The sequence below is a fragment of the Myotis nattereri genome, assembly GCF_964212035.1.
Source record: "Myotis nattereri genome assembly, chromosome: 18".
NCBI classification, from domain to species: Eukaryota; Metazoa; Chordata; class Mammalia; order Chiroptera; family Vespertilionidae; genus Myotis; species Myotis nattereri.
This window is the reverse complement of record NC_138093.1, coordinates 26,996,853-27,020,868: the sequence shown is the minus strand read 5'-3', so window position 1 is coordinate 27,020,868 and position 24,016 is coordinate 26,996,853. Positions and strand designations below refer to the sequence as shown.

The following is a 24,016-nucleotide window of genomic DNA, read 5'->3' as shown; positions in this document are numbered from 1 at the left end:
ACTGATCTGGATTTCTGATTAAAATCAATATATTATGTACATTTCTTTTCAAATAGATAAATGCAAACTGAGTGAAATAGAATTTTAATAAGAGACACTCTAAGGAATAAAATGTAAAGTTCTTTCCAAAGATCATGAGTTTAAAACAACTCTAGATTAAAACGTTTCAAAATATCTCAACAAATTTGAAATTCAAACTTAACTGAGAATGCTATATTTCATCTAGCAACCCTAGGGCTTGTATTGAAAGTATATATAACCAGACATTGATGCCATAAACATAACACAAGGTATAGTAAGTTCTACTCCTCTTGTTTAAATAACACTTCTGAATCTACATAAAAAATTGTCAAACTCCCAGGAAGTTGTTAAAATGTGGAGTTCAGAAGTGCAGAAGGCAAGCGTGCTGTGCAAACCACAAGGAGCCACGCTGGGTGATGCGATCACAGCAATAACGTAAAACACATGTAATAAAGTACACACAGAGGAAACGTCCATTTTTACATCAGCAAGACAATGACTAATAAAACCGAGGGCCAGGAGGAAGGGAGTGTAGCAGAAGGGAAAGGCTTTGAGGAATGTCAAGAGGCCTGTCTCCACTCTAGCTCCGCTGAGTCATTTTAGGCAAAGATGAGAACTATCTTCTGTAATCTTCCTTTACTGTGGAGTAAAACTTACTTAAGAATCTTTTTAGGGAGTCTAAATACTCTACAAAGCTAAGTTTATTTGAAAGCCCATCATCATTCATCCATAAAGCCTACGTTTCTGAAGAAGACACATTTAACTGATGTTATAATGGAAATGAATATAATCAAGTGTCACAACTTAAAAAAATAATGTCACAGATTGTAAGGTCAGGTATATTTTTTGGGGGGGGTTGGATGAATTTAAAAATAGACATTGACTTTATCACAAATCGACTTTCATTCTACTGTACAGGAAAGGGTTTGGATTGAAGGTATATAACCAGATATAACCTATTATCTGAGAACTTTATGCCATAAACATAACACAAGGTATAGTAAGTTCTACTCTTCTTGTTTAAATAACAGAGGTAACTTTTCTTTTTGCAATTTCCATTATGGTCAAGCAACACACCGGAACAGCACTACCAAAACAACAACATCGAAAGCCTTGTTCTAATTCTATTGTATAGGTATGATGCTTAACCAAAGAGTAGTAGAAAGTTTTTTGGAAAAATACCATTGACATTTTTATAGCATCCAGTCAATGTCCTTAGGCAGAAATGACTGAGAATTGACATTTGGGCGGTTAAAGGAAAATGATGGTGTGATGAAGTAGAAAAATTTAAGATGACAGGATCATTATGAGAAAGATTATTAGTATTGATTAGTCCAAGGTAAATTTAACTTTTAATTTGAAACATGGATGCACAGAAGAATAAAAAGAATTATTCTTGGGATTTGGCTGAGAGTGAGTGGCTTCTTGCCAGCTGGCCTTAAGAAACTTTCTTAACATTTCTGAGAACAGAGGGCCAGATATAATAGCCTGACGGGCACTGCAGACTGGCTAACTTCACTCCACACCACCCACTGCATCTCATGTATGACTGCCCTGGACTGGAGAGTCAGGCTCAGGACCAAGGTTACCAGACTCCCTTACAGCTCCAGTCTGAATCTGCTGAGACTGGTCGCTGGCCAAGGAGAAACACCCACGTGAGATTTGAGGAAGGAAATGAGACAGAGGTTATGTTTCTGCTTTTTCTATTGCCAGGCACAGTTGTGGGGGCGTTTGTTTTAACCTTTCATTCCAAACACAGGGTAATCCTAAAATGTGGAAATATCCAGAGCGAGATAAACAGGGTCTCTCTTAGTAAGGACATTGCCTGAAAAAGGACTTTTCAATTCAGTAAGTTCAGTCTAAAATGCAATTGGTGGTTGTTGTTGCTTTTGAAACAACATAAGCATTCTTATTAAATGTGTGGGGTGACATTGGTTAATGAAATTGTAGAGATTTCAAGTGTACAACTCTATGATACATCATCTGAATATTGCATTGTTTACCACGAAAGTCAAAAATCTCCTCCCATCATTTTTAGCAATGTTGGTCTGTAAATAATGCATTTGAATAAGCTTGACACTGACAAAACGGGGGTTATTCTGATGTGATTTTGAAATCATTTTTGGAAGCTCCATCTGGAGCTTGTTCTTCCAAGCCTGGGAACATTTTTGTAAACATCTAATTTCCTGCTTTAAGCCCCTTTCAGTTAAACAAGGGAGTGGGGTTCCTGTTTTCTGTGAGTGAAACTTGACCAATAGAGAGAAGATCTAAGGTCTGTCTCAATATTTCAATGAAAATGTTCTATGCTGACATGACTATGCTACTTCCTGTCCAATGTATTTTTCTGAAAATAAAAGCCAATACAACAACAGTTATTTGAAGCCCCACACATACTAAATGCATGCTTTTGTAACTGTCTAAACCAGTGTTTCTCAACCTTGGCTGCACATTAGAATCACCTGGGAATCTTTTTTTAAAATCCTGATTTCTGGGCCTCATTCCGGCCCAGAATGAGGCCTCCGGAATGAGGCCCAGAAATCAGGATTTTAAAAAGATCCCCAGGTGATTCCAATGTGCAGCCAAGGTTGAGAAACACTGAATAAGGAAGGAAGATCTCCTGAATTAGCTTCCACAGGTTACATTTTCTGTACTTACCTGTTACAGCTGCATCCAATTCATCTTCCTCCCAGGACTCCTGTGTGTCAAAGTCTCTGAAAGGAGACAGGGGGTAGGATGTATTGAGATTCAAGCCCAGCATGAAGTTGTGCACCTTCCCAGCACGTCCTTCTCTGGTATTGAATAGTGTTGAGTCACTCATCAAGGCCATGATCATGCGCTGGACCCAACTTGCTTGATTATCATTTTGATATTCCTCTTCAGCATCTTCAGCTTCAGTACCTGAGGAAAAAGAAAGCATCATTATACAGATTCCAAAATTCATTTTTTTTAAATCATCTTTGGGCAACTGAATGTCAAAATTAGCAGTGAAGCTCTATGGCTTTTGATTTAACAAATATTTATTTGCATAAGTTAATACACTAAATATTTCAGTTAACTATTTTGGTTCTTAAATTGTTCTTGCTTTACCCTTTACCTATAGCTAGTCTAAGATTGCATTGTTGACAGTGTAACGTGGTCTAATCTTAGATTTTTTTAGGCAAACTTTTCTTCTTTCTCCCCTTCCCCTGTCCTTTTCTCTTTTTTTTTTGCCTTATTTACACAAACACAAACAAACACACAACACACACACAGGGAAAATCCACAGTACCTTATTGTCTTTATTTCCTAGGTTTCCTTCTCTCTCCTGTTTAGTAAACTTCCAGAAATCATGTAAATTGAACACAGACAACGGAAGGATTCAACATATATTTCCTGCTCAATAAACACCCTTATAAACTGTCATTTCATCGCTACTTATAGAGTTTGGCTTTTAAAACTCTGTAATTTAAACACATGCTTTAAAATGTTTTAAAATTCAGCAATCTTCCCAAAGAAGCGGCTTTTCGTCACTTTTTCCTTAAAACCTATGTACACATCACTGCTACTGGGAAGCAATGTGGGGTAGTTACTTAGAGCATTGGCTCCATAGTCAGACTGCCCTAGATTCTCCCGTTTCCTAGTTAGTTAACCCTTTCAACCTTCATTCCCTCAACAGAAAACTCTGTAGGGTTGTTGTGAGGATTAACTGGGTTAGTGCATTCAAGTAAATTCCTTAGTAAAGTGCCTGGCCTGCAATCAATTTTTAATAAACACTATTTAGTAGTAGAAATAGTGGTAGTAACAGCAGAAGCAACAGAATAATTATCCGTGTCAATATTATTCATTCACAATCCAAATCTGAGATCACTGTATGGTACAGTGTGATTCCCACCTGCCTAAATCCCTTTTGCTCAGATTTCAGGGAACTATGTAAATAAACATACATAAAACTAACTCCTCCCTCTCTCTCTCTCTCTCTCTCTCTCTCTCTCTCTCTCTCTCTCTGTGTGTGTGTGTGTTTTGAGAGAAAAGAGAATCTATGCTCAAATTTCATAATTTCCAATAAATGTTAACTAAACACACATAAACCATAATAAATACTGTTTTTTTATTTTCACAAAGATTAGCTTAACTACCAAGTAAATGAAGTGATCTTTCAGGAACCAATCCAGATGACTACATATTCACTAAAAAACAAACATACTCTTTTCTACTCCTACATTTTTCTAATGCCAAGTATGATGAATAAAATCTTTTGCTAGAGCAAATCAGGCCTCAAAATTAATGATTTGTATCTCTAGGTACACAGGATATGAATAAGATATTCAATTATTTTCCAAAGATTTGGAGGTGCTCCATCATCATCATCATCACTATTATATTTATGAGATAAATTCCACTTCTGTAATAGCAGAGGGTCTCCTTTCCTTGTGATATATGTGGAAATGGCATCATTTGTGGCAAAACCCCAGCAGTCAACATATAAATGACATCCCATTGCTTACTAGCTATTTCTATTCGCTGCCTTTTACAACTTAAAGCCCTTTGTATGCATTTTCTGATTTGATGATTACAACAATTCTATGAGAGCAAGTAAAAGTGATGCCAGCATAGGTTTAAAGAAACTGACGTTGAAAAATGCCTAAAGACCTTACTCAAAATCATATGAATAAGCCCTGGCCGGTTTGGCTCAGTGGATAGAGCGTCGGCCTACAGACTCAAGGGTCCCGGGTTTGATTCCAGTCAAGGGCATGTGCCTTGGTTGCGGGCACATACCCAGTAGGGAGTGTGCAGGAGGCAGCTGATTGATATTTCTCTCTCATCGATGTTTCTGGCTCTCTGTCCCTCTCCCTTCCTCTCTGTGGAAGATCAATGGAATATATTTTAAAAAAATCACATGAATAAAAATGAAGGAGCTTCAAGAGAATGAAAAGAAAGCCATTGACTGGGAGAAAATATTTTCAAAAGATACATCTGATGAAGGACTATTATCCAAAATATATTTAAGACAAACTTCCCAATTTAAAAATGGGCAAAAGACCTCAGTAGAAAATATACAGATGGCAAGTAAGCATATGAGAAGATGCTCCGCATCATATGTCATCAGGGAAATGCAAACTAAAGCAACAAGGAGATAACCTACATATTTATTGAAAATGTCCAAATCCAAAATACTAACAGTACCGAATGCTGCACCGATGTTGAGCAACAGAAACACTCATCCATTGCTAATGGGAATGCAAAAATGGTACAGTTACTAAAGATAGTAGTTTGAAAGTTTCTTACAAAACTAAATTATACTTCTATCATATGATCCAGCAATTACACTTCTTGGTTTTTACCCAAAGGAGCTGAAAACTTACATCCACACAAAACTTTGAATATGGATATTTATAACATCTTTATTCATAATTGTCCAAACTTGGAAGTGACCAAGATACTCTTCAGTAGATGAGTGAATAAACTGCGGTACATCCAGACAGTGAACTATCATTCAGCACTCAAAAGAAATGAGCCATCAAACCATGAGAAGACATGAAGGAAACTTAACTGCATATTACTAAGTGAAAGAAGCCAATATGGAAAGGCTACATAGCGTATGACCCCAAATATATGGCATTCTGGGAAAGACAATCATATGAGGATGGTGAAAAGATCAGTGGTTGCCAGGAGTTGGGAACGGGGGCAGAGGGATGAATAAACAGAGCATAGAGGACTTTCAGGGCAGTGAAACAACTCTGTATGATGTTATAATGGTTGGTACATGTCATTTTATATTTGTGAAAATATACAGAATATCAAGAGTGAAGCCTAAAGTTTGGACTGTGGGTAGTGATGATGTATCAGTGTAGGTTCATCAACTGTTGTACCACTCCAGTATAGAATGATGATAGTGGGAGAGGCACTGTGTGTGTGGGAGGGCTAGGGGTGGGGAGGTGCAGGGGATATATGGGAACTCTGTACTTTTTACTCAATTTTGCTGTAATTTAAAACTACTCTAAAAAAATAAAGTCTATTTAGAATGAAATAAATGAGTATTAAGATCTAATAAAAAATCCTCAAAAACATCCTGAATATCATTCTCCAATCTAGGCTGATACTAAACCAAAGTCATATTCAATTGGTTCTTAAACTTATCAGCCTTAAGATAAGCATCCAGTACTTCAGAGATGATCAAATGTACTGATCCTCCGTAGCAATGTAGTACTTAATTAGTGACAAACCATTATTACATCTACTTGATAGTCCCTAAATCATGACATGATTAACTCTAGACATGCTAGGCATATACTCTCTCTCCCCAGTGTACTGGCTAGCTCCCTTTATTAAAAGGAAATTCAAAATCAAAAAAATAAATAAAGACCTGAACAACCAAAATAATTAAAATTACCAATATAAAGGAGCAGAATTTAGACTCAGTTCCTTCCAGAGCAGGGTTCTTTCAAATGGGGTTCTTGCCTAATTACCTGAGCTGCCATATATACTTAGGCAAATTACTGGCTGCATAAGTCAGGAGGACAGTAGGCAAACAGGGACTGAATCCCAGATTGTACGCCACTGGCCATCTTGTGTCTGGTCAAGAGCTTTGTCTGCGCAAGGAAGGTCCCCTTTTTACATTTTCACAAGAAACTGCACACTAAGCAAGCTACGGGCCTGTGCAGCTGCATTGCCCAGAGTAGGCACCTCTGATGTGCGCAGACTCATCTTATGAGGAAGTAACAGCCCAGTTATGAAAGAGAATTTTAATTTTAGTGTTAATTCAGCAAGGATAAAATGGGCTCTTCTGTTATCTATGACATGGCAGGTGGAATTCCTTATGTTTTGGACAAGAAAGCATTTAGTGCCTTTTAAAATCTGTATTCAGACTGTAATAGGACTTGTTCACCCAGTTGTTATCAAAGCTGGTTAACTTTTGTTTGTTTGATGTTTGTTATGTTTTGTTTTTGTACAAATGGTTGTGTCAAACACTTCGTCAAAAATGTAAAAACACTCCATTTTAGCACATTGGCAACAAATACGCTTGATCTTTGCCTCTCCCTGCCCTCCCTCCATCACTGACTCTCCTGATCCACACCAAGCCAAAAGCTGTCTTGTCAAAATGTAAAGGGACTCATTTACACCACAAAGCAATACATGCAACCAAGAGTTCTCCATAGTTCTACCCAACTTGATCCCTTCCTAAGACACAAAATGTTGGCAATGGGATAAAGGCTCAGGATGGAGTGAGAATATAATTTTTCACATGTTATTTAATAATATATTTTTCAAAGATAAAATTTGGATTTTTTTTTTTTAAAGCCAGGTAAAGGTGCTCCCAAACCACAGTTTCTGTGCTGAAAGCTCAGTTCAATAATCAGATTGAAAACAGAATTTAGTAATTCTAACATCTCAGTTTGTTCTCCATTTGTTCAACTGATAATATTTTTGAGGTTTTAAACAAGAAAGAAGGGATATTTCTGTGTTGCATATGTAATTACACATACAGCATCAATTCTCTCTCTGAATGGAAAGCTACGAGGTTATTGCTCAGAGCCTTAAGCAGAGATTGCCATGAACACCTGGAGTGACAGGTCAGAGGCAGCATCCTTTCCCCATGGACTTCTGCCAGAGAAGGTCCCAGTACACTTACCTTTGGGTTCTTGTGATTCATCATCACTATCCGAGCTATCATTGCTCACAATGTGCTTTGCTGTAATATTTTCTGTGGAAAGAAAGCAAAAACAATTGAAGGATTTTTCATAGAAAAATCAAAACTCCTTTGGACACATATAAAACCACTCTCTATATAGTAACTTATTTTTTCTTCCATTAGTCAATCAACTTTTTTAAGAAACTGACTCCAAATTCATAATTTTTAGTAATAGAATCATTTGGGGGCTTTAAACTCAGAGAAATATAGATATAACATATTATTCTGCATATGTTTACTATAAATAAATATCAGGTATTTAAATGATCTAGATTATATAATTGAAGGGATAATAAATGCTTGAAGCAGTAGATTGACTTTTTAATTTTTAAATTTCTTTCATTTTACTGGTAATATCACACATATGAAATTCATTAAAGGAAAATATTCTCTGGCTAACATTGTTATTCATTTCATGACTATTACAGAAAGTACTAGTAATTTTGTTGTAGAGAAGTAATGGGGCATATAAGTAATGGTCCATTCCAGTGTTATATGCATTAGGTGTCTTTTAGGCAGGACAACATTTTCTTTCTTTAAACATTTTTGGGGTCATATTTGATACTATCATTTAAGAAGATGGTTTGCAAAATATTGCCTTCTTCATAAGGAAATTTTTATGATATAAATAACTAACTATTCTAAATGTATCTATTTGGTTGGCCAGCAGATGAAAGAGCCACCAGGAGTCTTCCGATTCCCCTCAATCACCTCTCTGGTCTCATTTCTGGAAACCCTTCTGTAATCTGAGGTAACAGGCATCCTGCTGACCAGGGTTCTCAAGTTCACCATAGTCCCCCTAAGTCTGACACACAGAACAAGTAAATAAACTTCCAAACCACTGGCCTCAAAAGGGACGCCTCACACCAAAGAATATTCTCAAGAAGATTTAGTGTAAACAGTCTCCTTTTCCTTGGCCTCCAGCCATTGTCGCACCCACCTTCAGATGTGTTATTTCAGTCCTATTCTCTTCCTGCCTTTGGAGGGGAAAAATAACAAGCCTTGGGTTTATCTGGATTATTTAACAGATAAAGTGTACAGAGAAGCAAGCCCCGTAACCTGTGGTACTTTCATTCTTTTCTCTTTTTTTCCCTCTGAAATCTTCACATAATTCAGAGAAGAGTTAGTCATTTCCACAAAATTAGAGTTGATAATATCTTGGATTTAATGATCATTTACATAAATGAAGTCAGAACATTTCAGCAGTAGACACTCTGCCTTGTTGTTACCCTTAGAGAATGTGGCTCTGCAATTAAGTAATGGACATATTATTCCTAGGAAAAATTTAGGCTGATTCAACCAACTGATCGGTAACTTTAGAAATTAAAATTTTTATGCTGATTTAATTTTCTCTATGTATACATGTTAATGCAATTTATCAATACAGCATAGTTATCATTTTAAGCACTTTTTACAATACCTAATTCTTCCTCCATTGTGGAACCTTTATTTTGTGAGCTGGAAATTCCCAAGACTCTGTTGAACAATATAGAAAAGGCACTGCCCCAGACACCTATAATAAAGCAAAAACAGAGAATAACTTAGAATGCACCAAAATTTAAAACTGTCAGACAAACTAGTGGTAGATTTTGACCACTTACCCATTAAGAAATGCAAGGGGTTTTCTTCATATTTCTTTACAACTTTCCCCATAAAAAATTTGCTTCCAAATAAGTCAGGAGTCATGAAAGTACCATATTTTGCCATGCCGATCTCATAAGGAGTAAATTCAACCCAATCTGAAAGCATTAAAAAAATTCAATCCATTCATAGAAAATATTACAGAAATGTGCACAGTTATAGATCACTTCAACAATGATTATTCTCATTCATTTATTTAAAATTTTTTAAAAATTTTTAAAAATATTTTTTAAAAATTAAGCGCATGCCTATTATGTATATGGCATAGTCTAGAAGTTGGATGGGGGAGGGAACTAATCCTAAATAAGAAAAGGCTAAATGCAAATAGACTGAATGGAGGAATGACCGGTCACTATGATGCGCACTGACCACCAGGGGGGAGACGCTCGTAGGAGATGCCCCCTGGTGGTCAGTGCACTCCCACAGGGGGAGTGGCGCTGAGCCAGAAGCCCTGAGCCAGGCTCACGGCTGTCGAGCTTGCAAGCGGCAGTTGGACATCCCCTGAGGGTTCCCAGACTGTGGACTGCGAGAGGGCCCAGGCTGGGCAGGGGAGCCGCACCCCCACCCCCCAAGTGAAGTGCACGGATTTCCTGCACCAGGCCTCTGTTGGATGAATAAGATACACAAACACAAAAGGGTCCCATCTAATTTGCACAAATCGAGTAACCTTTTGCATTTAAAAACTCAGACATTTTTTATAAGTCCATATTTAAAATCCATGAAGGAGACAGAAGAAATTAAACGTTTCTGGTAATTCAAGCAGTTTATGAAAATGGAGTGTTTCTAACATTTGCCTTTTCGTCATCTTTTAATTTTGTTCCTTAACCATTATACTAACTGACCCGATTAAAATGCCAAGGTTTTTTTTGGTATATATATATATGTATATGTATATATATATTATTGATTTCAGAGAGGAACAGGGAGGGAGGGAGAGAGAAGCATTAATGATGAGAGAGAATCATTGATTGGCTGCCTCCTGCATGCCCCCTACTAAGGATGGAGCCCACAACCTAGGCATGTGCCCTTGACCAGAATTGAACCTGGGACCTTTCAGTCCACAGACCGATGTTCTATCCACTGAGCCAAACCAGCTAGGGCTCAATGCCAAGTTTTTATGTTGAATGTCTCAAGGAACACAAGGCAGAGGGTCAACAGAGCATACTTTCTAAGAGCCGAGGCTCTGGAGCCAGAGCCCTAGATTCAAATCCCATTTTTCTGCTTAATAATGGTGCAATCTTGTGTAGATTATTTGTGTTCTCTGAGTTTTAGTTCCCTAATCTGTAAAATGTGAATAAAAACAGTAGAAAGTTTGTAGAATTATTGTGAGGATCTGAGTTAAGAAATGCGAAGAGCCCAGAAGGCATAGCACATTTTAATCACAAAATAAATGGTGGCCAAATTATACTTCTGTATGTCCAGGGCTATAATATGTTTAATTATTGTCTCAGTCCTAATGTATCAAAAAAGAGTTCTAAGTTTCTGATTTCCATTTCTCGCACTTGTCGCTCTCTCAGTCTTCCCCTTCTTGGGAAATAGTACTACCGTTCATATATTCACTGTTCGTTCTTTAAAATTATCCTTGATTGTTCTCTTTCCCTTATATTTCACATACAAAATATCAAGTTCTATAGGCTCCATCAGATATGGTTAGGAAATGGCCACTTATCCATTTTTTCCACCACAACCATTCTGTCCAGCCCACCATATTCTCTCCCCTGGGTCTCCACAACAGCCTCCTAAAATGTCTCTTCTCTATTCCCTTACTATCTTTTTTATACCCTGTAGCCAGAAAGAATTCTTAAAAATGTAAGTCACAGCACACTGATGCCAGCTGAAAGCTTTCCACTGACCTCCCATTACACTGAAACTAGCAAGGCTTCATGATGGTCTGGCTCATGCTCCCTGTCTGACCACATGCCCTAACCAATCACCTGTCACGTTTTGTCTTGCTTCACCACGTCAGTCACACAAGCCTTCTTAATGTTCCCCATAGAGACCAAGCTCATTCCCACCCTGGTGCCTTCATGCTTGCTACTCCCTTCTGCAATTATAAGGCTGCTTCTTAGTAACCTTTAGTTCAAGGTCTTTGTTACCATTCTCCTGTAAGTCCCACCACCATCCACCCCTGTATTACCAATAACCCTCTGCCCTCCTTATTTTTCTTTAATTTTTCCTTTCTGAAATTATAACATGACTACATATGCCTTACTCAACAATCCCAAATTCAAACAACTCCAAAATCCACACGTTTTTTTTGCTACCCATTTCGGTGGTAAAACCTGGCCTGAATTCATTCTATTTAAAAAAATGTCTTAAAATGATGTGAGGCAGAATCTTTATTTAGCCCACTCAATCTAAATATTGATACATTCTCCTGGAGAAATAACTCTCTTTAATTATAAGGCCCCAATGAGAATATTATGCAATATACACTTTAAGTATTTTTTAAACTTTAAAATCTAAAATATTCTGAATTCCAAAATATCCATCCCCAAAGTGTTGGAAAAGGAATGGTGGATGTCTATTTATTATTTACTCAGCTGAAATTCTACTTTTGTGAAGGAGATAATGAAATCACAATTGTGATGACAACACATTTATAGCTCAAGCAAGGCCAAGGGCACATATACCCTTTACCAGACAGTGGTATGTTTCATAGTGATTTACAAGGAGTTAGCGAGACATGACTAGCGATGAATCAGGGGCTGTTAGGAAAATTCTATATCACCCGAAGTAATTTCCTATCTCTGAATTTCACATCCCTATCTTGGGTACTGACGCATAATAATTTCTCTAGCGATCTGTTCTGTGTTAATGCTGTGGCTTGTGCCCATGATAATTATAGACTTTCTCAAGAGGGAAGATTTGCTGCCTAAACCTTCCTTAAGAACTTGCCATGGCGGCATTTGACTATTATTCCTTTGCTGTTAGCCCATACATTTCAAATGTGAACCTTTCTGCTGCACTTCCCTCCACCTGTTTCCAACTTCCTGGGGTGCTTGGGTATGCTGTCATCACATCCCACTATCATTGCCGGGAAAAGAATTCATCACTTCCCCTCCCTGTCTAGCTCACCTGCTTCTGTAAATCACATTATCACAGCCCAGGGGAAAAAAAATTATTTCAAGTGAAAAAGCACTCACATTGAATCATCAGCACATCTCACCTGTCACCCTCAGGCTTTTCACTCTTATCTTCTCCACTCTTTCCTTATCAGAATCTCCCTAGTTTCGGGACCTTATTACAAAAACACAGTGATATCATGGCTTCCAGTTTCTATCTTTGCCAATGGACCCACGTGAATCACCAAAAGACATTTTTCAAAAAACACTACATAAACAATTATATTGCTCTTCCCCAAAGCAGTAACTATTTCCCATTATCATCATAACTGAATAAAAACATTCCTGCCTGGAATTCAGATTTTCTACTGTTTTGCACTAATGGTTTTCCTAAATGTACCACCTACGCTTCACCAGTTCATACCAAAGCTAGTGTTTTTTAATCACTCCCCAAAGCATACCTTCGGCTTCCCTTTTGAGCATTTCCTCATACTATTTCACTCAAAGATGACTTTTCACCTCTGTATGATAGATCTTTTCATGAGGTCATTTCTATGACTATACTAAATATCTTTGATAACTTTCACTTATGTCAGCTCTACACACTTTGACGGACAATATTCTATGTGTATGGCTCATTAATTTTTTATATTTTATTTTTGTCTTGTTAATGGGATTGTACCACAGTTCTACTCCTTTAGTGTCTGTGAAAGAACTTAACCTGATATTGAGTCCATAAGTTGTGCTCAGTAAATGCAATTTACTGACCAGTGGATATTTGGAAAATGAAAGTTGTAAATCCCGTAGGCAGTGTAGTGAAGTGGAGGAGTCAAAAATATTTAATAGTTTAAACAACTAATGCTTATTTGTTTAAAATCTTCAAAAAAGGGGAAAATGTTTAAAATTATTCTAAGAGGGAAGAAAAACATTCTCTGATATTGTTGAAGTAAAGTTGGTAACACTTCAGTAAGCTAATAAGCTTCTTTGATTTTTAAAAATAAAATGCAGATATTTCCCCTTTTCCCCCTTGAATATCCATTTTTCATCTAAGAAAATTTCAAAGGCATAAAGCATAGACATGACTCCACCTTTTTTCCCCCTCAATAACTCAAGTGACTTAAACCTTCATGACGTGCATCTTTGAATGTCTTATCTGGGTTTAAGATCCACGTGTAACTGATGTTTGATGGCTTTGTCCAACTCTGTTGGAAGAAACAGCTTGAACCTCCTTATCACAAAAGCTTAACAATGAAGGTTAATGGTGTATCTCTTATCTCAGTAACAACATGGAAGCTAGGCAGATGGCCCAAATCACACATATCTAGGTTCTAAGACTACTAATGGAACATAAAACAGCCTTTTCTTACTCTGGGTGAAAAATCCTAAACAGTCACTTACTGAAATATAATTAAATCTTTAATTATGTTAGTCAGACTTTCTGTTGAGAATGGCAGTTGATTAAAAGTTCAGAATAAAAAGACTCTGAAGTCATAATTATGATAGTAAGTGATTAACCTACTATATTTTTACTAGAGGCTCAGTGCACGAAATTTGTGCATGGGTAGGGTCCCTAGCGGCTGCTGGCTACCAGCCACCTGCCACTGCCGCCAGTCCTGCCCCCTGATTGAACTCCCGGTCAAATTCCGGGTCGAGGGGATAATTTGCATATTAGACTTTTATTATATAGAATGTTTTTGTTTTTTTTTATCATATTCAGTGGCATACATATCTCATGAGATTGTTGTAATGGCTCTGTAAGATAAACCTTTTTTTTAAATAATGAGGAAAATAAGAATCAAAGAAGTTAAATGACCTGCTCAAGTTATTTCATCTTAGAGGACAAGAGTTCCAAATTAGATTAGTGCTTGTTTGACCATATCATTGTTTCTGGGGTGAAAGACGGCTTATTTGGCTATGCACAGATTTGACTAGCATGCTACTGGTATTTATTAGCCAATTTCCAAACATTACAAGACATCACAAGACAACAGCTACGGGAAAGCAAAAAACAAAAACAATTTAATCATGGAACTTACTTTTTTGTGTGATAAAAAATCCCTATGAACTCCATTACAGTCAAGGTGTGGTTCCTTATTGTTGCTGAGAACACCATGGTTACTGTAGACTCCTACTGCATTGCCTTACTCTCATTAATATTCAAATGTATTTCTTATACAAATTCTATTCATCTTTAAGATGAAGACATCTGACTTTTGTCATACAGATTTCATAGAACACTCTAACTTGTTAAGATTTATTGAAACTTAAATATATTACATACTTTATCTCATTTATTTAGTGAAACACTATGAAGAGAGTCTCAGTGTTTTAACAGATGTGGAAACTGAGGCTAAAAGATGTTATGAAACTTAGTCAAGAGAATAGGGCATAGTAACATTCTGTTCTTTCTTGGGCCTTAACATCTTTAATAATTATTGTACATTTCTCAAACAGGTTATAAGTTGTTATAGAATAGGGGCAATGTTCTCTGGTGGGGAAGGGTTGTTCTAGCTTAGCCCTGGCATGCTACATTCTACATAGTCAGCAATCAAAGGATTTCTGAGACCAAGTCTCAGCTCTGTTATTTACTTTCCATAGCAATATGCAAATCATTTAATGTTTTATTTTTTCTGATATTTTTTTTTCTTTTGTGAAGCATTGCTAAAAATATCTCCCTCCCTAATTTGTAGTAAAAGTTGAATAAGATAATAAATAGAAATGCTTTCTGAACCATAAGCATGATAAACATTTTAGTCAATATCATTGATCAACAGTGGTTCCTGATGCATCACTTTTTATAAACTACTTGAAATTCTTGCCTGAGAATAATCAGTTGAGGGCAAAATGTGAGAATTGATAAAACTGCAAAAGGATTGTGGGTATGAATTTGTTAATTACACGCCATTCACAGTGATTTTTTAAAGCTCATTGTGTGTGAATGATGTCACTATGATACTTTTCCTAAAAATACAAGAAACCTTACCAGCCACAGGCAGAAACGCTATCACACTGCAGAGCGGAATGGGCAGAGGCCCCCAGAACTATGTCACAAAATTTTAGAGCACAGAACAAGAAGTGAAGCTCCCGAAGAAACACGTGTTTACATCTGAGACTTAATGAAATGAGGCATTTTGTTCACCAGCTGCCACAAGTATAGATTAGTACATTTAAGGTGCTGAATTATAAAAATTAATAAACATGTATCATATTACCTAATTTAATAAAAATTTCAGCAGCAAGCAAGAGAATATGCATTGCCTGAAAGCACTAGGCATACTACCCTGTTGAACAGCTTTTAGAAATGAGTAATTAAAATTGAATGATTGATTATATTTATGATTTACTTTTTATCATTTATTTTTTAGTTCACTAATACCAATGAAGATATATTAGTAACCAGTTTTCTGGAATATTCTGTACTACCAGAAAATCATCTAGCTTTATATTTTCAAATGTTTTTATGCTACAGAAAATATATTAAAATAAGCAACTGAAATGGCTTCTTCTACAGAAAATCATTGGAAGCCACAGTTCAAAGGTTCCCGGAAATGTTCTGAAAGAGTAAGCGACATACCTGCAAACATCAGTTCTGAAACATCAGGCTTGACGTGCAGACAGGTGAAAAGAGGTAAAGGACATTGGGCCGTATTGACTTTTTCCTTCAAACTACTCAAGGTCATGTTCATTCTCTGTCCACATAAGAAAAAAAGAAATGGCTTAAATATACAAACAGATACAGGTAGAAAACTATTTAAAATAGTACTTCCAAGCTGGTGTGGCACAGTGGTTGAATGTTGACCTATGAACCAGGAGGCCATAGTCAGGGCAAGTGCCTGGGGTTGTGGGCTCGATACCCAATAGGGGGTGTGCAGGAGGCAGCCAGTCAATGATTCTCTCTCATCACTGATGTTTCTATCTCTCTCTCCCTCTCCCTTCTTCTCTGAAATAAATAAAAATGTATTTTAAAAAATAGTATTTCCAATCAAGACACTTAAATTTTTTCTAATAAAAATAATTCTTATTACTCGAAGAAATCCCTGGGTCATGAATAAACAAAAAGAAACTTCTCTGAAAGTAATTGCCTTTATTCTAAAAACAACCAAATCTCAAGGGACTATGCCTACTTTTGAAGTGGAGAAAGATTTGGCAGCTATGGAGCCCAGAAAGAATTTAGCCCCAGATTCCCTGGCACAGATTCTGTCTCCCCTGCTTTATCTTCCGATGAAATGTCACACTGTGGTCATTAAATGAGTTTGTTCTGCGTGATTTGTTCTGTTTTCTGACTGTCCAGACAAACTCTATTTTCCCTCTACCATTAAAATATTTCTTGCATTCTTCTCCTTATCTAAAAAGCTTGCCATTTAGAGGACTGGCCAGTCAAGAGTTAAAGATATACTTTTCTTTCCAAAGAAAAGGCATACAAAATACTCCCCTACATCGAAACTGATATACAAAATAAATTAGTAAGCTCTAGTTTGAAATGTAGAAGAGTTATATCTGGCAGGAACTATGTGCTCTCAGTACACAGTGTTGATAAGATAAGTTGAATCATATTTAGTTTTATTTAAAACATTATGATAAACATAGTCTATTGCATTCAAAGGATTATAGATTGAGCTATAGCTTACATTGTGAATTAGTGTTTCTCCTATTAACATCCCAAAGATATCAGCAAAGGTGACAGGTTGTCCAGACCGTTTCTTCTTCCATAAAGACTCAACATATCTTTTAACTTTCTGCGGTGTGAGAAGTAAAAGGGGGTTGTGGCTAACATTTTTCATTAGCTCTTCATTAATCTCTTTTGGCCCTTTCTCTGGGAAATCTGGGTGAGAATATAAGGTTGACATATACCTGTAAAGAAAACAAAAGATAATTCATAAAGAGGAAGGGCATTACATAATCTCCAAAGAAAGCAGGCATTCTCTGGCATAAGAAAAATAAAGGATGGTAGAGTTGGTTAACTTCATTAGCGGATTGATCCTATTAACCCATTTAAGGAAAGAATGAACAAATCAGAAAGAAGCTGGTCTTCAGGGGAAGCGAAGTAGAGGTCTCAGAGGAAACACTGGATTTCCCATGCACAGTCCAGAGGGGAGGATTCCCTACTGGCCTACTGTCCACTGTCTAGTCTCTAGGAATGGGCATCCCCAGCAGACTACCAGAGACTGATGACACAACACACTGGAGTCATGAAAATTAAATGACTTGTCTAGATATAATTAATACTAGTCAAGCAATTTGATGATTTGACCTTTAATGATGCTGTACGATTAGTGTGAATGTCTAAGGCTGACCAATGTGGTTTTTAATCATCCACTGGCCAACTAGGCAGAATCCCAAGACTCGCCAATGGTAGGTCTCAGAATTTCTGAGGACACAAATCTGATTTGCTTTCTTGTGAAGATTCTTGGCCATTAGCCAGATGAATTCCTGAAATATTCATCAGTTTAATGAATTGGGCCCCACTGTCTATAGATACAGAGCTGATCTCATTTCTCTGTAGATGGTATTACCATACACATGCCAGTCCACATCCAATAGCCTCTTATGATGCTACATATGAATAGCTGTACTGAGTTGAGCTGAGGAAGAGAACACAGGATTACTGTCCTGATTCTCTTAATTCACTCATGTTGGTTCTTCTGGTTGGCTAATATATATTTAATGAATAACAAGTATCATCCAAAAACAATTTCAGAAATAATTATCCTAAAGGTAGTAGCAGTCACAATAAAGCTTTTGTTCTACATAAAATTCTCTTTTGTGATCGCAGAAAACTTATTGGGAGGTCCAGGTCTTCTCCAGACACTTCCGTATTACCTCATTCTCGTGCCAAGTCATGGTCATGGATCAGCCCAATATAAACTTACACAACACAGAGTGTAATTTGTTTTTTTAATTCTTTCCGAATTCCTTCCTTTGAACTTTTTACCTCCTCACTTGTAATTTTCAAGAGAGAATGGTTACATGAATCATCTGGACCACCTCTTCCACCTCTTCTTCCGTCCCAGGAAGTGTCTCTTCTCTCCAGGGTTAACAGCTTTTGTGCTTTCTATCTTGTCCTGTCCTGTCCTGTCTTCACCTGAATCTTTTTCTATCCATGATCCATCTATTTCTTTTTAAAAAAATATATATTTTTATTGGTTTCAGAGAGGAAGGGAGAGGGAGAGAGATAGAAACATCAATGATGACAGAGAATCATTTATCAGCTGCCTCCTGCATGTCCCCAGTACCCGGGCATGTGCCCTTGCCTGGAATCAAACCCAGGACCCTTCAGTTCACAGGCTGGTGCTCTATCCACTGAGCCAAACCGGTTAGGGCCACCTATTTCTCTATCTTTCATCTATTGGTCTACACTATTTCCTTCATCTCACACTTGTACAAAAATGCTCATATCTCTTAAATTCTGAAAACAAAACAAAAACCTTTCTCTGGTGCTATATTGCCCTTGTTGAACTAATATGTTCATGTTCCACCTTTTTTCCTTTCATCTTCTATTTGTTTGTTATTTGTAATTTCATGACCAAATGTCACCTTTATTTACTATATCTAGTGACTCTTGCTAAAACCACTCATGATATCCAAACTCAGTTCTAAACTAAGCTTCGCTCAGATTTTTACTCTATTCAAATACCCACTACTTCATAAAACACTCTTCACTCTCGACCTCTGGAACTCATCTTTCAGTTGATTCTCTTTTCTGACGGCTACTTTGCATTGCCCATTAAAGTTATCTTCCTTTTTTTGGTCCATTAACTTTTGGAATGTTCTAGAGTTTCATGAATTAAATTATTGGGGGTAATAACTGAAGTGGTAGAAGGTGCTAAAATTACCAAGGGAGGATGTGTAGCTATAATAAAATGGAAGGCAGGTCCTGGAGGAAAGCTCCCATTAAGGAGAAGAGCAGCCGAAGCAGTAACAGACAATGTGGAGGAGGGAGCAACCAGAGAGGATACAACCAACTCAAAAAGTTGTGGTGGGAGGGATTTGACAAAGGGACCCCTCAGTGTTGAAACGTCTCTACCTCCAACCTCATCCTCCATGACGCCCCCAAAATCAAGAGGAATAAAAACTTCAAAAGGCACCACCATAGTTGGAAATTAGGTGGTTTCTGCATGAAAATCGATTAGTAAGGATTTAAGGAGTGAATGGCCTTTCAGGAAATGGAATAAATAAGAGAAGGCGAATCATGGAGGAAGTTAGACATTGAAAGATAGAGTAGGAGTTTATGTATACATATGTAAATATGTGGTCTTTAATATTTAAATGATCGACCTGTAATATTTAAAGCTCCCTTTAAATGACATTTTGCAGGACTTGTTTTCAGAACTCTGTCAGGAGAATGTAAGATGTTTCCCCAAATCTACAACCAAAGCAATTACTGGAGCTCTAATTAAGCCCGCACACTATCATAGCCCTAAATCAGCACTCAAGGCCTAGTCTTTCCTTATGACAGGGGTTTAAGAATTAAGGTTCTTGCAATGTTTTAGTCAGTGATGGACCACAGGGATCTAACAGATAGTGAACATGGAGAATGAACTCCCCCAAGAAGAGTAACAAAATGCCTGAATAGGTGAATTAATCGAAGGGTCCAAGTTTTTCCCCTCACATACTCATTAAACAGGCAGGTGTCTGCTCTTTCCTTCAAGGAAAAGAATAATGATGGGCTACCCTTGTTTCAAAAGAGAGAAATTACTTTAAGGGAACATACCAAGTAAGTGGCAACCACGGGTCTAGGTTTTTGTTTTTAGGCTAAAGAATCTGGTTCAAGATGTTTAAGAAACTATAGATTCTTTAAATGTGAACTTCTATGTAGAATGAACAGCTGTCAGGAGAAGGCTATGATTTAGTTGAAAGATTCCTAGAATAAGGAGTCAAAGCCTGGGTTTATATACTGGCTCTGTGAGTAATCTTGGACAAATCCCTTGGTTTCTGAGTCAAATTTTCTTGAAAAAATGATAGAAAGCTACTATCCATGTCACAGGCTGAGAAGGCACTGCCATTTTAAAATGCTAGACATATATAATACAATATTATGACAGATAGGCTATACTATGGCTGAGTGACTAAACAGCCTTAAAAGTCAAAGTCAGACATTTGTAATAAGGTGACACCTTTATTTGAGACATCTAAGCAAGGACTGATGTTTGATGTTCAGTGTTCTTATGTGAGGTAGGCAAACCAAAGTGTGTGTAGTCTCTTCTGAAAATGTTCCTATATTTAGAAAAGTGACTCTTTGGTGTATGAATATTGTATACTAGAGGCCCGGTGCACAAAAATTTGTGCACTTGGGGGGAAGGGGGGGTCCCTCAGCCCAGCCTGTGCCCTCTAGCAGTCTGGGACCCCTCGGGAGATAACGACCTGCTGGCTTAGGCCTGCTCCCGGGTGGCAGAGGGCAGGCCCAATCCCTAGGTGCAGCCCCTGGTCGGGCTCAGAGCAGGGCCAATTGGGGAGTTGGGGCACCATCCCCTGTCACACTCAAGGCAGGGTTGATGGGAAGGTTGTGGCGCGACCCCCTGTCATGCACAGAGCAGGGCCAATCCGGGGGTTGGGGCACTGCCCCCTGTCACACACAGAGCAGGGCCCATCAGGGGGGTTGGGGCTCCGTACCCTGTCATGCACAGAGCAGGGCCCATCAGGGGGTTGGGGAGCTCCCTCCTGTCACGCACAGAGCAGGGCCCATCAGGGGTTGAGGAGCTCCCCCCTGTCACTCACAGAGTAGGGCCGAAAAGGGAGTTGGGGCACCGTCCCCTGTCACACACAGAGCAGGGCGGATCAGTGGGTTGGGGCACCACCCTCTATCACCCACAGAGCAGGGCCAATCAGGGGACTGGGGCGCCGCCACTGTCACACTTAGGGCAGGGCCGATGGGGAGGTTATGGCTCTACCCCGTCACACACAGAGCAGGGCCCGTGGGGGGGGGCGGGGGGGTTGGGGCGCCACCCTCTATCACCCACAGAGCAGGGCCGATCAGGGGGTTGGGGCACCGCCACTCTCACACTCAGGGCAGGGCCGATGGGGAGGTTATGGCTCTACCCTGTCACACACAGAGCAGGGCCTGGGGGGGGGGGGTTGTGGCCCCGCCCCCTGTCACACACAGAGCAGGGCCCGGGGCGGGGGGCGGGGGGGGGGGGGGGTTGGGGTGCCGAACCCTGTCACACACAGAGGAGGGCCGATCAGGGTGTTTGGGCGCTGCCCCCTGTCATGCTGATCCCGGTGCCGGGAGGCATATTACCCTTTTACTATATAGGATAGAGGCCTGGTGCATGGTTGGGTGCCAGCTGGTTTGCCCTAAAGGGTGTCCTGGACCAGGGTGGGGGTCCCCACTGGGGTGCCTGGCCAGCCTGGGTGAGGGGATGATGGCTGTTTGCAGCTGGTCACACACCCTTCAGGTGGGGGTCCCCACTGGGGTGCCTGGCCATTCTGGGTGAGGGGCTGAGGGCTGTTTTCAGGCTGGGGGTGACTGAACTCCCAAACACTCCTTTTTTCCTTTTTTTTTTTTTATTCTGGGCCAGCTTTAGCTTGAGGCTTGGCTCCAGCTCTTAGACCTCCACTCCTGAAAGTAGGTTTCTGGCCTTTGCATACAATGTTGCGAATCTGCTGGCTGAAGTCCAGCGGTATTCGTTACAGAGTTTCTTAAACTGCCCGCTCAGAGGCCTGCAGCGGCAGGCGGGGAACGTTGGTTTCCTCCGTCACTGAGGCAACCAAGCCTCATGTTAGTTTCAAGCTGCCTGGCTGCCGCTGCCATCTTGGCTGACAGTTAATTTGCATATCTTGCTGATTAGCCAATGAAAAGGGTAGCAGTCGTACACCAATTACCATGTTTCTCTTTTATTAGTGTAGATATACATAAATGTGTTATTACTCTCTATCCAAGTTTAACTGAGCTTAAATACATTTAAAGTTAAATACATTAGTTAAATACAAATCAGTGAAATTTATTGAATTTCTGCAGTCAAAAGTTGTTTTCCTTCTTCTGTATATAAAGGTTTCATTCTATTTGCCCTAAAGAAGAATATGAATACCTAGTGAATCATGTAGACTTAGACATAATCACTGAAAGATTGCAATTCAGCAAATTCTGAAAAAATTGAATTAACTATGGGTGGAGTGTGTTATTCCACTTCTGTGCTATTTACATATAACTAGGAGCCCAGCGTGCGAAATCGTGAAGCCCACCCACTTACCCACCCACCCGCCGCCCTGCCTTGACACCCGAACCTCTCCACACAGAGCTCCAGGGGCCTGGCCCAGCCCCCTCCCCCCCCACCCCACCCGCCACCGCCACCCCTTTGGCCTTCTCTGGCTGCTTCAAGCCTGCTCTCAGTCCCTCAAGTCGCCTCAGGCGGGCCCGCCTTCTCTGGGCCCTCCCCACTTCCCCCCTATCTCTGGAGCACCGCGGGGCTCCGCCCCATCATGGCGCATGAGGACAGCATGGAAACCTCCGCCTGCTGCGCTGTGCTCCTTCCCCAGGCAGGTGAGCGGCAGGGTGCTCTGAGTGGGAGCGGTGGGTGGTGAAGGACTGGTGAGGGGGGTGCTATGGGCTCTCATCCCCGCCCTCCTGAGCACTGGCCTCCTCCGGGTGCCCCCCTGCTTCCACCCCATCTCTGGGAGCAACACACTGTCGCATGCACGCAGGCAGCCTCCTCCTTATCGGTTGTGACTGTGACACCGTTAGCATATTACCTCCTTATATATATATAGATTATTACAATCAATATGTTTTTTAAACTTGTTTCACTGCATGTTATGCTACAAAGAAGCTTAAAGGGAATGGATTTATGGGAAGAGTCCATCATTAGGCATGAACTTGCCTTAAAAAACATATTTAAGCCCTGACCGGTTTGGCTCAGTGGATGGAGCATCGGCCACGAACTGAAAGGTCCCAGGTTCGATTCCGGTCAAGGGCACGTACCTTGGCTGCGGGCACATCCCCAGTGGGAGATGTGCAGGAGGCAGCTGATCCATGTTTCTCTCTCATCGATGTTTCTAACTCTATCCCTCTCCCTTCCTCTCTGTAAAAAATCAATAAACTATAATTTTAAAAAACATATTTAGGATGTAAATTATTGCATCAAGCTGGAATATTTCAATAATTCAAAGTTAATGTCCACTTTTCTAAAACTCCTTTTCCCCCTAATATTTCAGGTAGATAAATGCTAAACATTTAGGATAATAAAACTAAGATTTAAAACGTATACTAACCACGTGGAGCCAGAAAGACCAGCAATGTAGGTAGCACAATCTAAAATTCCGGATTCATACAGTGCCTCTATCACACCGGAGAATCCCACCATGGCTCGGAAACCCCCACCTGAGCCCAGGATGGCCACCACAGGCACCTGGAATGACAAAGCACAGATCATTGGCAAAGTAATTTACAAAATATATTTTGGCTTAGTTTCAATTTGTATGTTATATGTTCCACATTTGGCAATAAAGAATTACATTCACTTACACCATGACAGTGCCTAATTTTTAAAAAGAAAATAATATTTCATATAAGAGAATCAAGAATTAATATATATTACAAAGCAGGTATTATCAAAATGACCAACCAGTTCATTTGATAACAATGACAGTCCTCGGCCCTTTGCAGTTTTTGGTTTGCTTTTGAGTG

At 39.3% G+C, this 24,016-nt stretch overlaps 1 protein-coding gene across 2 annotated transcripts in view; it reads right to left on the bottom strand.

Moving 5' to 3' along the window:
- The window catches only part of PLA2G4A (phospholipase A2 group IVA), a 130,602-nt gene that overhangs the window by 22,350 nt on the left and 84,236 nt on the right, over positions 1 to 24,016 (bottom strand). For both annotated transcript variants that reach the window (XM_081112671.1, XM_081112670.1), the window contains 7 exons: positions 23,602 to 23,738; positions 17,025 to 17,247; positions 15,971 to 16,085; positions 9,292 to 9,429; positions 9,111 to 9,203; positions 7,631 to 7,702; positions 2,677 to 2,919 (listed from right to left, as the gene is read on the bottom strand). In XM_081112671.1, coding sequence (XP_080968797.1) covers positions 2,677 to 2,919; positions 7,631 to 7,702; positions 9,111 to 9,203; positions 9,292 to 9,429; positions 15,971 to 16,085; positions 17,025 to 17,247; positions 23,602 to 23,738 — 1,021 coding nt within the window. The remainder of the gene's footprint in view (positions 1 to 2,676; positions 2,920 to 7,630; positions 7,703 to 9,110; positions 9,204 to 9,291; positions 9,430 to 15,970; positions 16,086 to 17,024; positions 17,248 to 23,601; positions 23,739 to 24,016) is intronic.